The sequence below is a fragment of the Lipophrys pholis genome, assembly GCF_963383615.2.
Source record: "Lipophrys pholis genome assembly, chromosome: 15".
Taxonomy (NCBI): domain Eukaryota; kingdom Metazoa; phylum Chordata; class Actinopteri; order Blenniiformes; family Blenniidae; genus Lipophrys; species Lipophrys pholis.
Genome location: NC_137642.1, coordinates 24,510,434 through 24,528,280, shown reverse-complemented (window position 1 = coordinate 24,528,280; position 17,847 = coordinate 24,510,434). Strand labels below are relative to the sequence as shown.

The following is a 17,847-nucleotide window of genomic DNA, read 5'->3' as shown; positions in this document are numbered from 1 at the left end:
TCTCTTCATGAGATTCCTTCGGTTTTATTTAGACGCGTGTCGTCCGCGCTACAGGAATGCGGCACGCTGGAAACCGGGACTGTAAATTGGTGATGTATGAAAGGATTGGGGCAAAGTTGGCCCAGAGAGCCGGATTCCTTTTTGTGTAAATGAAAAACAACAGAAAAACCCAAAAGATATTTTATCCCACTGACTGTAAAAGAAAGAAAGACACACACACACACACACAAAAAAAAAACAATACTCGAGAAAAGATGTCATGTTTCTACTTTTAAGGTTTTGTTGGCGTCTAAAATTACACAGGGCTCTGGTTGCTGGAAGGCTGCGTTGGCCCTGTGGACGAAATTTAATGAAGTCACTGCGATTGTGAGCGCGCTGCTGCTGCTGGAGGACGTTTTAGGGTTGAAACAAGTGTTTGTGTGGAGACTTCGTAATTATCACTGTGCCTTAAGGTTAGTGTGCTGGGGGGCATTAAACAGAGGGGTAATTCTTGGAAGCAGGCACCAAAGATACCACCAGAAAATCCATTTACCTCAAAGCTTTTATATCTTCTATACATACGGGATAATAAAGACTCATTTGCTGTCTTGGATGACGTAAAGCTGCACAATAAATCACTGATTTATCATCAATGCAATAAGATATACTGTAAGATATACTATATATATATATATATATATATATATTGCAAAAACCCTGAATTGCAATAAAATCGTTTCCATACATTTTGCATTAAAAAAAGAACAAGACGGGCCAGTTACAGCTGGTTTAAACTCGAGGCAAGAGAAAGCTGATTGTATTTAACAAAAATTATATTTATATGGCAATACCCAACAACATTATATGCCTCAAAAACGCAGTCGTCTCAGGAAACTTGTACACTTGTTTTATTCAGAACTTATTATTTTTATTCATGCAATCTATAATTCAATTAAAAACATGTTCTGTGGATTCGTGCCCTGGATGTCAGCCAAATGACGTAGAGCTCTACAGAACTAGATTGTGTTGGAAAAATATAATATTTAACTTGATGGTTTCAAGTTAGAAGAACAAAAACAACTAAAAGTTGACGTAAGTTAACAAACTGGTTAACTGGTCTGGTTGAAATTGGGCCCAATAAGAGAAAGAGCGCTGTTATTCTGAAGCACACAAAGACCCTCATATACGTAAGTGTTTATCTACTCAAGTTCAACCAATAACAAGCATTAATTGTTCTAAGTATTCGTTAGTATCTGGGTGGTTCAACAACAATGTTTTGTCGTAAACACATATTCTTCCTGGGCGACTTCTTGGTAACGATGACGCTCTTCAACACGGATCGTGGTGAAAGTGTCTCACTGTTACTCTGCGGCGGCGTGGATCCGTTTGGCTCGGTGGTCTGCGGGATGTCTGAGGTCGGGTCAGGCCACGGTTACCTCGTGTTGTCAGACAGCCAGGGAGATGAAATAGTGCAGCAGGGCAGTGGAAAAAACAACATCACTGTGTGTGTGCGTGCGTGTGTGTTTGTGTGTGTGTGTGTGTGTGTGTGTGTGTGTGTGTGTGTGTGTGTGTGCGTGCGTGCGCGTGCGTGCGGGCCACTGTGGGAATGTACAGTGTGTGTCTGTGCTTGTTTGTGTGTATGCTTCTCGACTGTGTGTGTGTGTGTGTGTGTGTGTGTGTGTGTGTGTGTGTGTGTGTGTGTGTGTGTGTGTGTGTGTGTGTGTGTGTGTGTGTGTGTGTGTGTGTGTGTGTGTGTGTGTGTGTGTGTGTGTGTGTGTGTGTGTGTGTGTGTGTGTGTGTGTGTGTGTGTGTGTGTGTGTGTGTGTGTGTTTTATGACCTGCCGTCACAGAGTCAAGTATCCGAGGTGTGAGCTGCTTGGGATGGAGGCGACGACTCCCGGCCCTTTGATATGGAGCGCAGGCAGAAATGTGGGAACAGAGACGGGTTTAACAACACGCACGCACACACACACACACACACACACACACACACACACACACACACACACACACACACACACACACACACACACACACACACACACACACAACACTGAGGAAGCAATTTAAATTTTAAAGTTGGGCCTACAGGACTTTACCGGGGAGTAAAAACAAACATGTTTGCCATGTGTGATATGTAGCATCTCATTCATGACTCCTTTTCAGAAAGCTGTCGGCGCAGTTTGGGAATGTGAATTAATTCCCTGAAAGCCATTAGTCGGCTTTTTTTTTATGGGAGATCATCGATTATCTCTAAATACTTTCCTTTGATAAACAGCTGGATCTTTTTTTAAACTTTCTTTCCCCCCTCTTTAATTGGCTAATGGTCCCTAAAGTTAAAACGAATGTAAAAAAAAAAAAGAAGAAAGATAATGAAAAGAAACCTGTGGGAGAGAAATCTTTGCAGATCACATCAAATCTGTGTCCCACAGTGAAGCCATTGTCCTGGACAGGAAGAGCAAATCTAATTTACCCCCCGTCTCCCCTCACACTCGCTGCAAACCCGCTCCACCATCACCACAACCACAACCCAAATACCTCCAGACTAATTGAGTCTGAAATCAAACTCCGCTCTCCCTCGCCGGACCCCCAGCGCCGTGACAGACCCGGGGGTTGTGGGGCGACGGAGGGATGGCTTTATATTTAGAGCACAGAGGGATTTGGATGTGCGTAGGTGGGCAACGATTCAGATTCCGATTAGGAACGTGAAGGGAAGCTCACGTTTCATGTAGCTTCTTTAAATTGTGAGGACGAGAACGTCCGTCTGACTTACCAGACGCTACTTCGTACAACAGTTTTGTACCATCTGTGATGGTGTCTCCGTTTTGGGCCCGTTTCCACAACTTTGCTCTACAAAACATTTGCATTCGAAACTTCCCAACCAGCCTAACGCTTCCCGTGTCTTCTCACACACACACACACACACACACACACACACACACACACACACACACACACACACACACACACACACACACACACACACACACACACACACACACACACACACACACACACACACACACACACACACACACACACACACACACACACACACACACACACACACTCTGCTGACGCGCCTGTACTTCCCAGGCTGTTCCCAGTGAACCGTGATCAAACAGCCACTCACCAGTAACCTACTTTGCGTACAGTGAAACTTACAGAATAAAGCCATTCATGTGTCTTCCCCCCCCCCCCCCCACGGTTCATTCATTTACAGAGGAGGCAGATGATTGGACGACGACCACCTGCCACTGCCGATGGACACTCATTAAACGGAACCTCCCGGCCTATTTTAGCACGACACTCACTCAGCCATTAAACCTGGCTTTGTGCCGCTCACGTGAGAAAAGAAGAACAAAACGCTGGAGTAAATAAGCCGACGCTTCGCCGTTCAGTGGGAACGACACCAGCAGTGGTTCACCCGTTAGTCAAACCCCGGGTACAGAGAGTACGGGAGTGGATAGAAATTAACGAAAGGCTGCACAGTGCACTCGCTTGTACTGACCATGAGGTCATGAGAAACTCGTTAATTTATTGATTTAAATATTCAATTTAAGCCAAAAAAATGTTGAGGTATGGGCTCCTTCCAGGGACCACAGATATCAGTGCTCCGCTGCTCTGACGACGTCAAAATAACATTTACAAGAAAACACTGACTTCAACTTTATCTCGACTAGGTTGGACTGGTAAAATAATATCGTAATAACCTTTAAATATAACCATTAAAGTTATTCTTTGTTGCCGTATGTGATGAAAATGTTTCTATTTTTCCTAACACCAAACAATTACAAGGAAAGATGACTCCAATGTCAAAATCAGGTCAATTTTAATTCAACCTTCTGGTGCAAAATACAGTGAAATGTCCTAAAGTCTGTTGCATTCTGGGAGTTTTTACAAACTCACCCTGACAGCATGGCTTTACACACCAATACTGAGTGTGAACTAGTGACAGTTTCTGTATTACATTTTCAGATTCAATACATTTTTCCAAATAAATAATCATTCAGTGTTGACGATCCTGTCTCCTTCCTCCTTCCTCCTTCCTCCTACGAAAAGGAAGAATTTCCGAAGTTTTGAAGCTGAGCACATACAGCTGCAGTGTTGTTGTGACACGTTAATACATTTGAATTAAATCTGCACCTGACACAACGGGTTTCGGTAAAAGTGATTTATGTTTGGAGCTTTTCTGGGACAAAGACTTGACATTTTCAAGGTTCCTCCAACTTTCTAAGAAAGCCAAACACCACTGTCATCCATCACAGCAGCACAGCTTCTTTTTGTGTGCAGAAGGTCTGTGGTCTCTCGATATGAGTTGCGTCATTTTGTCAAAAGTTCTAAAGAAAACTTCTTGCATGAAATTACTCTTAAGATTGAGCTTTTTTTTTTTTTTTAAACGATACTAAGGACAAGAATTCACAAATGTTGACCTGCGTCAAAGGAAACTTGTTGCTCACAACAAACTCACTTGATCTTTCTGGCTTATTTTCACACTAAACTCGTGAAGATATCAATTAAAGACAATTTAACGCAAACTCAAGTGATTTGCAACGTGTTCCTGAAGTCGGAACTGAACTCTGGCGTCTGCTAAGAGTTCTTTGAAATGCAGTAAGTGCTCTTCTTTCTACTTGCATGGTTTATGCTTGCCTGAGGGAAGGATTTAAAACTCCTCCCACCCACCCAGGAGTCTAAAGGAAAACAAATGTATGATAAAGACAGCCACAGAGTACTTGATATCTATTGTTCCACCCATTGTGAGATGTGCTTGTGGCTTTTCTGACCAAAGATCCCACTAACTACTTTGGAGCCTCTTTGACTAAACTCAGAAGTTCTCCGTCAGCTGTGCGCCTGCAGGGCCTGATCAGCTGTGATGGTTTCATTGACCGGCAGGCAGGAGGCCTCTGTCAGACCCCCTGCCGAGTATAAACACCGCCCGTGTGTTTGATCTCTGACTGCTCTGACCGTTGTGCCACGCTTCAAGACAAATGCTGCACTCAGCCCGAGCTCGGGCTGCCAGCACGCTGCCAGGCCGCCATTTTTATGCAAATGCTTTACTGGTACTTTTGAAGTCGCGTTTCCTGTTGTTGTTGTCGTCGTCACCGTTCGCTCTGCCTCCCTGCTTCTCATCAGTCAGCAGAGGAAGTCTGAGGGGGGTGGCGGCTGTAAAAGTGTTTTGATTTCGCACCTCTCTCCCGATCTCGCACCTATGCTTCCTGAAGTCTCGGCTCCACTGCCGCGTCTGCGGGTGGTGATGGTGGTGGGGGGGGGAGAAGAGGAAGTGGAGATCCTTTCAACCGAGGCTCGAGGAAACGGCGAGGGTGTTTTGCCGTCGTTGGATAAAGACAAACAAAAAGTCTTGCTTTCAGTATTCTGAGGCCAATCAGGCCCCCGTCTGATGGTCGTCTCTGGACAAATGGCCATTGTCCGTGCTGCGGTGGAGTAAAGAGGCTCTGGCTCGGGGCAGGTGTAGCAGAGACCCTCGTGGCTCTCCCGGCCCCCAGGTGGAGCCCATAGGGGCATCCAACCACAATCCCAGAGGACTGAACTCCCACAAGGACACTGGAGAGTGGAAGCATTTGGGATTTCACTCTCCCGTCAGCCAACCCATAAATGAGATCAGCTGAGCTCAAATCAGGGAAATAGATTGGTACTTTCACAGGTTCCCTGATTTTTATTTTTTAACACCTGGAACAATTTGACCCAACAACCTAAAGTCCATCTTGTTTCAGGTCGACCCAATGAAGTCATGCAGATGATCTGTTTTTCTTGATGAGATTAAATCGATAGAGTGCCTAAGAAAGTGTCTAAGTTTCTGTGAAAATATTTTCATTTCATCCGGTCCCTCTTATACTCGTCGATAAACTGCCAGTGTTCAAGATGAAAACCATCAGTCATCATCACGATGTAGTTTGGATTGGGAGCTTCTCGCTATACCAACAATAGTATTCATCTCATTTGTTGATCTCTTGGTTATTCTGAGTAAAACAATAAAAAAAACCCAAAGAAGGATAGAATTTTAAATGTCACTTTTACAAATTCAGCCTCTGTGAAGTTCTTGCAGAATGTGGTTTCTGCAGTTTCTCACTGAATGACCAAAGACGTCAAAAGAACGGAGACGAAGTAAAATCTCCCGACTGGTGCGTCTCTCCCGCTTGTTTCCACAAGTGGCACAAGGTTAAGTTTTCCCCGTCACTCCGCTGCCCTGCCCAGCTCAAATGTACCGTCTGAGTGCCAGCGGGTCCAGTGTGTGCCAGCGGATGCCAACTACAGGCGCCTCGCCGCCTCCTGCTGAAAACACCAAGCCCATAATGGAGAGTCACTTCAGACTTTCGGGACAACATACAGCCTGATTAGACGACACACACACACACAAAAAAAAATCACACTCCTGAAAGACAATCCCCTTGAGAAAAAGGCCATTTTGCGCCAAAAGCTCTGCTGGGCAAATCAGGTTAAGCAACGTGTGAAACTGTCCGTAGAAAAGTAGATAAACTGAACGCAGATAAAATTTCCTATTATGTCTCTTAATGTTGTTGGGGGTGGGGGGCTCACTGTAAAGGCCTGGACTTCAGAGGCGGGGGGCCGACCCGGAGAGAGAGAGAGAGAGAGAGAGAGAGAGAGAGAGGCGGCTTCTCGGTTAAAGAAAGGAATTTGTCACTCAAGCTCTTAAACGCTCAAATCTCCTCTAATACAGAACAATCATCAGGCTCCGGTGTTTCCCTCTCCGCTCAGACTCCAGGCTCTGCTGCAATTTTACGCCTCCTCTCTGAAGATGAAAAACAATCCCCCGTTCCCAACCCCCTACGTGTGTGTTTGCATGCGTGCTGATGAGGGTCTCTCTCTACCTCCACCTCCCTCCATCCCTCCCTCCATCCCCTCTTCCCATAGTGGTAGTGTTTTGGCTGGTGGCTCCCAAAGCCTTTTGAAGTCTCTGGTGTTATCAGGGTGTCAGCTACAGTGAGGACGGTCAAGGTGGGAGAACGGCGCGCGCGCACACACACACACACACACACACACACACACACACACACACACACACACACACACACACACACACACACACACACGCACACACACGCCGTCAGGTAGTTGCTGCTGCGAGGACAACTGGAGTCGTTAAGCGAAGCATGCGTTGTGTTTGAAGTGTGTTTCCTTGCACTCACACTTCCTTTATAACGCTGCGAGACGACGAGCTGGGGGAAGGCCTGCGTCCCACGCACACACTCCAGGGAAAGTCCAGAACGCGGCGCGTCGCGCGACACTCGTCTCATTTCAAACTAGAATACAGCAAGTTAGACGTAGCGGGTGGAAATTTCTGACTGAAAGCCGCTACTTTTCAACCCTGCGGTTTAAACTATGACTCAGCTAATTTATGAATTTTTAAGGATTAATGAGCTTCATGCCGGGTGATGCGTTCAGGTGCATCATGTAACGCTGACCATTCATTTTTTTTTTTCATTTTAAATTTGCTGCTTGCGGCTTATATTCGGGTGCGTTCAATACTCCAGAAATACCGGTACTTGTTTTTAGACTCTTTAAAATATTTATTTTCAGGGTTGGTTTTAAACACGTCAACAGGTTTATGTGCTGATGTTGTTGGTTAAAAATGTTTACTTCCTGTATGTTTTGATAAGTTACTTACCAAATTAATGACTAAAATCAATTCAGTCGATTTTTCTTTTAAATATATAAACACCACAGTCTAGTTTTCATCCATCCATCCATCCTTCCATCCGTGACTCCCACAGTCTCCCATTTTATTGGCATAAAACATTTGAGATGAAGACAACAATGAAAGCACTTTCTTGTACTGACAATAACAGTATTTTCCGAATACTCCAAAACATAATAAATCTTCGTATACATCACTTTCTGGTTTTCAAGTTGGTGCCACATGTAGATCAGTGTGACCACACTGGGACCAATGTCACATCCCGTTATAATGAAAAAGGATGAGCGAGGTTGCAGGGACACACACCACATGGACGCACCGGCCCTGAGGACCAAGACTCTGGTTTTCCAATCGCAGCCACATCAAGACAAGTCCCTCTTTCAAAAAAAAAAAAAAAAAAAAAAAAAAGGGCCACTTTGTCCTCTTTGACTAATAGTGCAGAAAATAATCGGGGGTCTGCAGTGTTGAACTGAGGAGCTTTTGACTGTAATTTTCAGCCAGGATGCCAGACAATCTGTTATTTATGTGCAGAGAAAGAGACATTTACTCTTTCGTGCGTCGAGTGACTGAATGTTCACGGAAACACGACAGCTTGGGATCAGGGTAGGATCCGGTTTGCTTTAGGGACACGTAACGATGCACCGAATAGACGACTTTAGCTATAGTTTTTGGCAAATATGCAAAAAAAAAAACTAATTAATTGCCCCCCCCCCCCCCCCCCCCCCATTAAACAGAGGGCTGACAGTGAGTCAGTCTGAGTGCACATCAGTGCAGAATACTTTCAAACCCACTGGTACACACCCTCATGGTGGTTGGTGGCATGAGCTTTATTTCCCAGAATCATGTCCAAGTCTCTCACTCACTCACTCACACACACACACACACACACACACACACACACACACACACACACACACACACACACACACACACACACACACACACACACACACACACACACACACACACACACACACACACGAGCCCATGAGACTCTTTCCCCTGCTTCAGTATTTTATTTCACATCTGATCTGATAATCCTACAACTTTCGTCGGGTTTAGTTTCCCCTGAGTTTGGACTCGCAGAGACGCTGTTTTCCTTCAAACACGTACAAAAATGTTATACACGGGCTTCTGTTGGGCTGTGGAAACTGATTTATTTTGAATTATTTGTTCCAGCTTGAGTCTAGTCTGGCGTTTGATGTAATTATTTTCTATTGAGGGACTCACCGTCACCAGTAATGGTTTTTCCTCGTGGCACTCCCAGCGCTGGTGCTTCGTCCCTCGTAGAAACGGAAGAAAGAGATCCACCTTTCTACGCAGGAATCTTTTTTATTTTTTATTTTTTAACACGTTTTAATCCCTCATCCCTTCGTTACGTCTCCTCTCGTGGATTTCAACTCATCGTTTACATGAAGGGTGTTGCATTCTGAAAACCATTCTAAGCTGGAACTGACTGTAGAACCACCAGACTAGAACTCAAGATTATTGACTCGCATGTTGAGGTGGAAATCTCAGATCAGACAATTCTGTGAAGTTAAACAGACAAAACATCAACCCCATTTTCATGAGACGACCGAAACTAGCCGCTGATAAGAGGAACTGTTTTAACAGTTTGTGTTCCCCTACAGATAAAATATAAATTTAGTTCCTATAAGACTTTCTTTCCACTTTACCTGGTTCATAACATTTAAAAGGTGAAATCGTCCACCCTGGAGTCTGTAAAATGACTCACAATGTCGAGATTTCACTGTATTTTCTACCAAGAGACACTGTTCTAAATAGCACCATGTTTAAATCACATTTCTTCGTCCTTTGAATGTGTGACTTTTTAAGGTTTTGTGCGAATATATAAAATTAAATAAGAACATAACTCGTGCCTTTGATCAAACTACGAAAGACAATAGTGTTTGGAAAAGTTTACTAGTTTTGAGTCGGCATCTCATCTTCTCATTTAACAAAACAGAGACTGGAATACGTTATTCTCGTGGTTTATTTTGGTAAAGGTTTTATTCCAGTTGCCTGGACATCAGGCAGAGTAAAACATTTAATGTGATAAAACATGCAGTTTGTTTTATTTTCTCACTAAAGTAAGAAAGTACTTCCCTGAAACAGAAGTGGATTTCACTGGATTACTGTGTTTAGCATCAGTTGATCCTTTAATGGAGCTTTTGCAGATATTTTTTTTATTTTGCCACTTTTCACCGTCACAGTTGAATTGTGGGCTGATGGAAAGTGAATCGTTTAGAATCACAGAACCACACAGGCCACTTCTCTACCTCACCTCAGTCCTTCATAAAAAACACTTTCGGTTCAGTTTCTGCACATCAGTATTTGAGTCTTTGCATCATAAATGATCTACTCGGTTTTATATGAGGAAATGTGTTGAGCTTTTGAACTCTTGTTATACCCAGTCTGTTGATCATTCACCTCATTGGTTGTCACATGTTTGTGGATCCATTCCTCTGATTTTCATACGGGATCCCGCTCGTCTGCTCTCAGATCCCAGAGTCTCACTCCCCGTGTTTCCTCCTCAGGTGTGGCGGCGGCGTCCTCGGTGTGTCCTCCGGCCGCCTTGCTCTCGGGCGTGGAGCTGCTGTGCCGGCTGCTGGGGCTGTGGGGGCGTCCTGCGGCGGGGGTCCTGGCCCTGACGGAGTGGCTGCTGGGAGAGGAGGACGGCGAGGACCAGGACGTGGCTGCAGACGCAGCTTCAACCCTGGTGAATCTCTCTATCTCCCTCCCTCTCTCCCTCTCTCTCTCTCTCTTTCTCGTTTGACCTCTCACGTGACCTTTTCAGTTTGTCATGGCGACCTCGGGTGCAGATACATATTGACGGTTCAGAACGTCCTGAGCAGAAACAGAAACACACCACACGTCCTCACGGTGTTCGAGTCAGCGTGTTCAAGGATTTTCTGCGGCTGCAGAATTCATTCGTTTGTAAAGTAGAAAAACACAGCTGATCGTCTAACGTCACACACACACACACACACACACACACACACACACACACACACACACACACACACACACACACACACACACACACGAAGCAGGAGCCGTCAAAACACGAGCATTAGAATCAAAAAGTGTCTTGTTATGGTTTTCTTTTGATATCTTCTGAACAGACGAAGCTTGGTAACCCCGCCCCGTTAGCTGCACAGTCGTAGGTTCAAACCAAAGGAAACATTCGTGTTTCAGGTTGTATTTTTTTTCAAGTGTGGTTATCACTGTGACACACACAGACACAATAGCAGAGCGTTAAGAGAGGCAGGTCCTGCTCTCCACCCACACCGAGTCTAGCTGCGCTGCATGTTTACCTGCTGAAGTAAAGGACCTTTCACATTGGTGTAGAACAGAACCGGATCAAACCACCTTTATAATGTCACGCGATTACAACAGCTGGTAGTTTGGGGCCGCTGTCACCCGAAACAAACACTGACCAGAGAGGAAGTGAAGAAGAAACACGGTTCATTGATTGGTCCAGACCGAGAGCGGAAGCCCTGCCACTGTAGCCCGCCACCGTGGTGGCTAGGCTAGTTAGCTCGTGGCTAATAGGTAGCCCCAAACAACAGCGATATTTAATCTTCATGTCAGTGAGAGGCTTCCTCACTACTTCTTCCTCACTACTCCACGTCTGCCCACAAGATATTTTCCAACTTTTTTTTTCTGCGTCTAATTCCTCTGATTTGCGTGATTAGCTTTGTTTGTTTACTACCCAGAATACATTTGGCACTACGTCATGTCCTCTCTAACCCTAACTTTTTGCCTTCCTGCAATATTTTTCATCGATGATTTAACTGTTTGAAATGTTTTACAGTGCAAACATGATTTGAAATTTGGTGCTTTGTAGCTTTTAAATAATTTAAAAAAGGTTGAGTCCGTCTGACCTGTTCAGAAGAACGTCGAGTTTCAAGGGAACACGCATCTTTTTTTTCATTTTCGCTTCAGAAGAGTTTTGGATTCAAACTCTTTTATTTTGTCTCCAGGATGACGAGGACTTCCTCTTTGAGAAGGGCGATCTCAACCTGTGGGCGGAGCCGGCGCAGTGGGTGAAGCTGCTGCACGCCCACCTGACCCCCCTCGTCCAGACGGCCGACCCGGGAGCCGCCGACCCGGAGGAGGTCCGGCGGATCCGGGACCGGGCCCGTACCCGAGCCCTGGGCTCCCAGCAGGCCCTCGACGCTCTGCCGGCTCTGCCGCAGTTCTCCTGCGGCGTGGACCACGCTCGCCTCACGCTGCGGCGGCGCCGGGCCGAGCTGGCGCTGGACCTGATGGAGAGGCTGCTGTAGAGGAGCGTCGCAGGGCTCTACTTTTTTAAACTGCAGATGATTCAGAGAACACAGACGGGCTTTGTGGTGACGGCAAAGTGAAGAAAAGTGTGTGACTGCCAATAATCTCACACGATTGTAAAAGATCTTATGATGGTGCTGAATGGTATGTATTCTGAATCAATGAATATGATCAATATTTTGATAAGGAAACTGCATGAAACCTGCAAAAGAAGCATTTATATCCGAGAAATGCAAATATATTCATGTATTTTTACAACATTAGGTGCAGTTATTTCGTTATTTCAAATGATTTTTTTAATGTTATTCTTAATGTACCAACTTGTAGATCACATTACGATAATGGATCAAATATATTTTTAAACTTTTTGACAGTTATTAGATTATTTGCTTGAATGGCTAAAAATTTGATAAATTATGTTGTTGTTATATTATTGGTTGCTATACACACGTTAAACTCCTGTCTTTCTTTTCATAAAAACTTGAAAAACGAGTTCTACATTTTTTAAATTCAAAGAAAACTGAATAACTGAACTTGCAGCCACCGGGGGGCGACATACACCCTCACACGCACCACTCGTGGGTATCTTTGTACTTTCTGTATGTTTGCGACCACTGTATGTTTTTTAAATTACTGTTTTGTTTTTTTTTAACCCCAAAATGAAAGAGATCACATTAAATGGCTCGTTTCCTTTTAAAGTTGTCGATTCTATAAAAAGAGGCAGGAAAAAAATCCCGAGCAAGAAGGCCCCGTGGACACGATCGGTATCATCTCGATACGGGGAGTTACGACAATAATTCAGGCCACGGCAACGCAACACTCGTCACTCTGTTCTCGCGTCGGTCACACGACGGGACCAAAACAGTGTTCGCATTGAGGAGCGTTGCTACTTGGCCACATCTAGCCAAGAGGAGGAGGAGGAAGAAGCTTGAACCCCTCGAGAGTTTCCGGCACCGAATCGGGCGTGAGGTTTGACGGCAGCCGGGACGAGTGTGAAGGCCACGAGAGCGACTCGTCAGTGAAAGTTGTGCTTTCTCCCGTTTACAGAAGGTGTTATTTTCCTGTGATATTTAAATCGCTGCAGGATTCTTCCCATCGGAGGGAGTTTTTATGGTCCTGTTAGTTTTCCCGGTTATGTAATTAGCAGAAAGGCACAATGGACTACTGTCCTCTCTCTCTTTCGCTCTCTGTTTTCATGCTGCCCGCTCACTCGTACAGCTGGACCGTCTCTCTCTCTCTCTCTCTCTCTCTCTCTCTCTCTCTCTCTCTCTCCCCCTCTTTCTCTTTCTCTCTCTCGGTTGCCATGTTCCCTGTTACAGTAAACCTGACGTAATGTTTTGGAACAGCCCGACTACCTCTTCCCCCACTTTCTTCTCCCCAATAAAAACAGCCGTGCGACGATGGGTAAGAGCGGTTTCTGCGGACAAGGACGCGTTCGAGGGATTTCTCAGGAGCCTCTCTCGCTCCCGTCCGTCCTTCACATTCAAACTATTTATCACAACTCTGCAAAATAGTCCTGGGGCAGCCCTCAAACTAATTTTAGGGTTGGTAGTAGTAGATTCCAGCCTCTTATGTCACTTGTTTTTCCCCGCTTGTTGCTATTTTCCCTCGTTACTTTTTCTCTTTCCCCTCTCCATTCAGAACTTTAGATTCAAGCAAACTAATAAACACTCAGTGGACTTGCATGGAGAAGGCTTTTAGTGCGGCTTCTTTCTCCCTGCACTGAGGAGTTTGATGCGTATATGCCATCCTGGGAAGGAAAGGTCAAATAACCCTGCGAGAGAAGAGGATGTCACCACCTTGAGCTTCCTTAAAATGACACAAATAAAGAAAACATCCTCTAAATGTTTATTTTTCTGTGTATAGAGCTGGATTTACTTTCTGACATACTAAGAAAGGGACAAAACTTGAATCTGGTTGTCCTGAGTCCACCTCCTGAAGTCCTTCCCCCGCCGCCAGGGGGCGCATCATTATTTTTTTTGCATGCAGTTCATGTTTCACTCTCAAGGGGTCAGTGTTGCACCGCTTTTCCACATAAAACCCACATTCCTGCAGTCAAACAGCCTCAGATTGTTGAGGGGTGGTGGTGGTGGAAAAAACAAGTTTAAGAAGGAAAAAAAAAAAACAGTTTGTAGTTATAATGACTGTGCTTGAGGAGTGTGCGCTTTGTGATCAACAATTTCTAAATGGATATTGTTGTAAAAGTGGGTCATGTGCCTGTTTTTTCCATGTGGATTATGCAACCAGCGGCTTCTAAAAATTGTATGTGTGCACTGCCTGGACTCCAGTCCGCTCATACTTTGCGGTCTCAGAGAGGAGAGGCGCACTTTATTCCATTACAAACTCCCGGAGCGGCAGCGGCGGGACGCTGGTTCGAGTCCGCTGCTCGGCGCATTGAAACGTTGAAGCAGGAAGATATCTAATATATTCTGAGAAGGGGAGAAAAAAAAAAGAAAAGAAAAAAAAGGAAAACAACTTCCACTAAATTAGTTTGTGTGATTAAAAAGAGAAAAAAAATTGGCAGGGGGTGGTGGAGAAGGGGAGGCCCGGGGTTGGGTTTCAAGGCGTGGTGTTGAAGAATAGGCGGCCAACCGGTGAATGGAAGTTTTTTTTTTTTTCACCGAGAGGAGGGAGAAGAGGAGGCGGCTCCTCGCAAAACTTTTTACACCGACTTGAGCTCGCCCCTCCCCGGCCACAGCGCGGCTCTTAAACCGCCGGAGAGCCGCCGGAGCTCACAGTGAAGCTCTCAGGCTCAGCGCTTCAAGAGGGGAAGGAAATACACACTCACACAAAACAACACGAATCTATCACCCCCTCCTTTTTTTTTTTTTTTTTTTATATATATATAAAAAAAAAATCTCACCCTCTTTCCACGGACTTAAAACTCTTTTTAAAAGCAACTTTTTTTTTCCCGGAAACTTTTTCCACAACCAAAACCAGTCGTGGCACAGACGCGTCGCCTGCAGGGATCCAACTCGCTCCTCCATGAAAGAGGCAGTGCGGCTGCAAACTTGGGGAAACGAGATGTCAGCCACCGTGTTGTCCGCTCTCTACGACATGGACATGCTTTACAAGGTGAATATCAAGAGATTGAGGAGCTTTTTGTTGTTGTTTTTTGGTTTTATTGTGCAGCAGCAGTAACTTCTGCGGACGCTGCAACAAGTTGCACAAGTAGTTGCGTGTCTGAATCTGTTGTTTTTTTATTTCATTTTCCTCCGACAGGATAAAAGCATGAACATCAACGCCCTCCACATCAACAGCATGCTGGATAAGAAGGCGGTGGGAGCTCCGATCACGACCCACGGCTCCGGCGGCTCCTTCGCGCCGGGATTCTTCCGCAGGAACTCCGCCAGCAACTTGGAGGCCATGAACAACGGCAACAAGTACTCGCTGAGCTCGTACGGCGGCCTGAAGGAGAGCTCGCCGGGCGGAGGAGGAGGAGGAGGCGGCTGCAGCAGCGCCGCCGCGGCCGCCGCCGCCACGGCCCTCATGAACAAGGAGAACAAGTTCCGCGACCGCGCGTACAGCGAGAGCGGCGAGCGGGGCGTGCTGCAGCAGAAGCCCGGCTCGCAGATCAACTCCACCCGCTACAAGACGGAGCTGTGCCGGCCCTTCGAGGAGAACGGCTCGTGCAAGTACGGCGAGAAGTGTCAGTTCGCTCACGGCTACCACGAGCTGCGGAGTCTGTCCCGCCACCCCAAGTACAAGACGGAGCCGTGCCGCACCTTCCACACCATCGGCTTCTGCCCGTACGGGCCGCGGTGTCACTTTATCCACAACGCCGACGAGCGCCGGCCCGCCCCGCCCGCCAACGCCAACGTGCAGGCGGGGGAGTCGCGGTCGGCCCGCGAGCTGTGCGGCTACGGGCAGAGGGACGTCCTGCCGCCGCAGCAGCACCAGCAGCAGCTCGGCTACACCCAGCGGGACAGACCAAAGCTCCACCACAGCCTCAGCTTCTCCGGCTTCTCCACCCACCACGGCCTGGAGTCCCCCCTGCTGGACAGCCCCACGTCCCGGACCCCTCCGCCCGCCACCACCGCCTCCTCGTGCACGTCCGCCTCCAGCTTCTACGACGACGTGCTGTCCCCGAGCATCCACGGTGCCTTCTCCTTCCCCGGGCAGGACCTCAAAGCGCTGCTGGCGCCCCTGGCCGTTCACACCCCCGGCGGCTACGCCGGCAGCAACCACTCCGCCGGTGCCTTCTACGGGAACATGCAGGGCGGCGGCGTGTGTCCGTCCTCCCCACCGACCTACAACATGAGCCACCTGCAGGCGCTGCGGCGCCTCAGCGAGTCGCCGGTGTTCGAGCCTCCCCCCAGCCCGCCGGACTCGCTCTCTGACCGGGAGAGCTACGCGAGCGGGTCCCTCAGCTCTTCCGGGAGCCTCAGCGGCTCCGAGTCCCCGAGTCTGGACGCTGGAAGACGTTTGCCAATCTTCAGCAGGCTGTCGATTTCAGATGACTAATTATTATTATTTTTCTCTCTTTTTTTCTCTTGATTTTGTTATTATAAAGTTTTTTTTTTTTTCTTTTCATACGGATTATGGACGAGTCAGGCAGCAGGAGGTGGTGGTTGTTATTGTTGTTGTTGTTGTTGTTGGGGGGGCTGGGGAGGTCGAGGCAGACTGTCCAGCAGAGGATCTCTTCCTCAAGCCCCCCCCCCCTTCCTCCTCCTGCTTCATCAGCAGCATCCACTCCTGCTGAAGTGCCTTCGAGCAGGACTTTGAATCCCTACCAGCTCCAGGGGGCGAGCCCCCCCTCTGAGAGGGGAGTCTCGCCCCCCCCCCAACAGGGATCAATCAGTCAAAGTGTCCTTGACCTGGCATTAGTGTAGTATTCTTCTCTCTTTTTGTATAATATAGCTGTATTAAACCTTAGATAGCAAACAGAAGGCATTCCATCAGTGCCTTGCCCAAGGGGCTCATGGCAGCCCCCATCTCCCTCTCTTTTTTTTGTTGTTTTTTGTTTTTCTTGCCACACTTCTTTCCTGGGATTAGATGTTTGTGTAGCATGACTTGACAAGAAGAAGAGACTGTAAGCGGTGTCAGATTTCCTCCCATCCTGCCAAGAATATGCCTTGACTTAAAGTAACATGTTTTCTCTCTCTCTCTTTTTTTTTTTTTAAGAAAATCCAAGTGTTTTTTTTTGTTTTTTTTTTCCTTCTTCAACTTCCATTCCAGACCTCTCCTCCCTCATCCCTCCTCCTCCTCCTTCTTCTTCTCCTCCTCCTCTTCCTCCTCCTCCTCTCCTCCCCTAGCGCCACCCAGTGGTCGCCTCGGTTTAGTCTGTTGCTTGGTTAAAGAAAAAAGCACTCTTGAGTTGGGTTTGTTTGGGGAAATCACTGCTGATGGTTGAGTATATTTTTTTAGCTTTTTTTTTTTGTTGGTTTTTTTTTTTTTTTTTTTCTTTCGAGTGATTCACATAGCGGTGCGTAACTGGCTATGGACTATTTAACTTATTTATTATCTTGTGAAAAAAAAGTATAGGCTACATTGGTAATTTGTGTCCATACTGTATTTATCAAGTATGATGAAGCAATAGATCTATATTCTTTTATGTTTAAATTATGATCGCCATTATTAATCTGCATAAAGAGGAGTGTATGTTCTTTTCACAGTAATATATATATTGTTTTTTTCTCCTTTTTTTTGTAACTTCACTTGGTTATTTTTATTGTAAATGAGTAAAAAAAAAAAAAATCTTAATTTAAGAGAAACGTATGTGATATTTATTTCATTAATTTTGTTTCCTTGTTTACGTTTATTAAAAAAAAAAAAAGTTTGCGTGATTGCTGTTTGCTCTTGAGGTTGTGTGTCAGTGCTGTAGAAGGCTCTTTGTTTTTTTTTCCCCTTTTGGAGGATCCCGTTTTTTTTTTTTTTTTAGATGTTTCTGTAGAATGTATAAA

General features: G+C 46.1%; 2 protein-coding genes across 2 annotated transcripts in view; both read left to right on the top strand.

Annotated features, from left to right (window-relative positions):
- thada (THADA armadillo repeat containing) overlaps positions 1–12,639 on the top strand; it is a 99,859-nt gene extending 87,220 nt beyond the window's left edge. Inside the window, exons 37-38 of the mRNA XM_080481937.1 lie at positions 10,192–10,373; positions 11,641–12,639. Coding sequence (XP_080338063.1) covers positions 10,192–10,373; positions 11,641–11,943 — 485 coding nt within the window. The 3' untranslated portion in view covers positions 11,944–12,639. The remainder of the gene's footprint in view (positions 1–10,191; positions 10,374–11,640) is intronic.
- Positions 12,640–14,881: 2,242 nt separating this feature from the next.
- zfp36l2 (zinc finger protein 36, C3H type-like 2) lies at positions 14,882–17,621 on the top strand. The gene is made up of 2 exons (XM_080481360.1): positions 14,882–15,019; positions 15,167–17,621. Exons 1-2 carry the CDS (start codon positions 14,930–14,932, stop codon positions 16,406–16,408), a joined length of 1,332 nt encoding a protein of 443 aa, XP_080337486.1. The 5' UTR covers positions 14,882–14,929; the 3' UTR covers positions 16,409–17,621.
- Positions 17,622–17,847: the final 226 nt, after the last annotated feature.

Excerpts from the sequence above, each read along its gene's own strand:
- zfp36l2 (XM_080481360.1), top strand. The coding sequence starts at position 14,930 with ATGAAAGAGGCAGTGCGGCTGCAAACTTGGGGAAACGAGATGTCAGCC. Across the intron at positions 15,020-15,166 it reads ACATGGACATGCTTTACAAG|GATAAAAGCATGAACATCAA; the intron begins GTGAATATCAAG and ends TTCCTCCGACAG.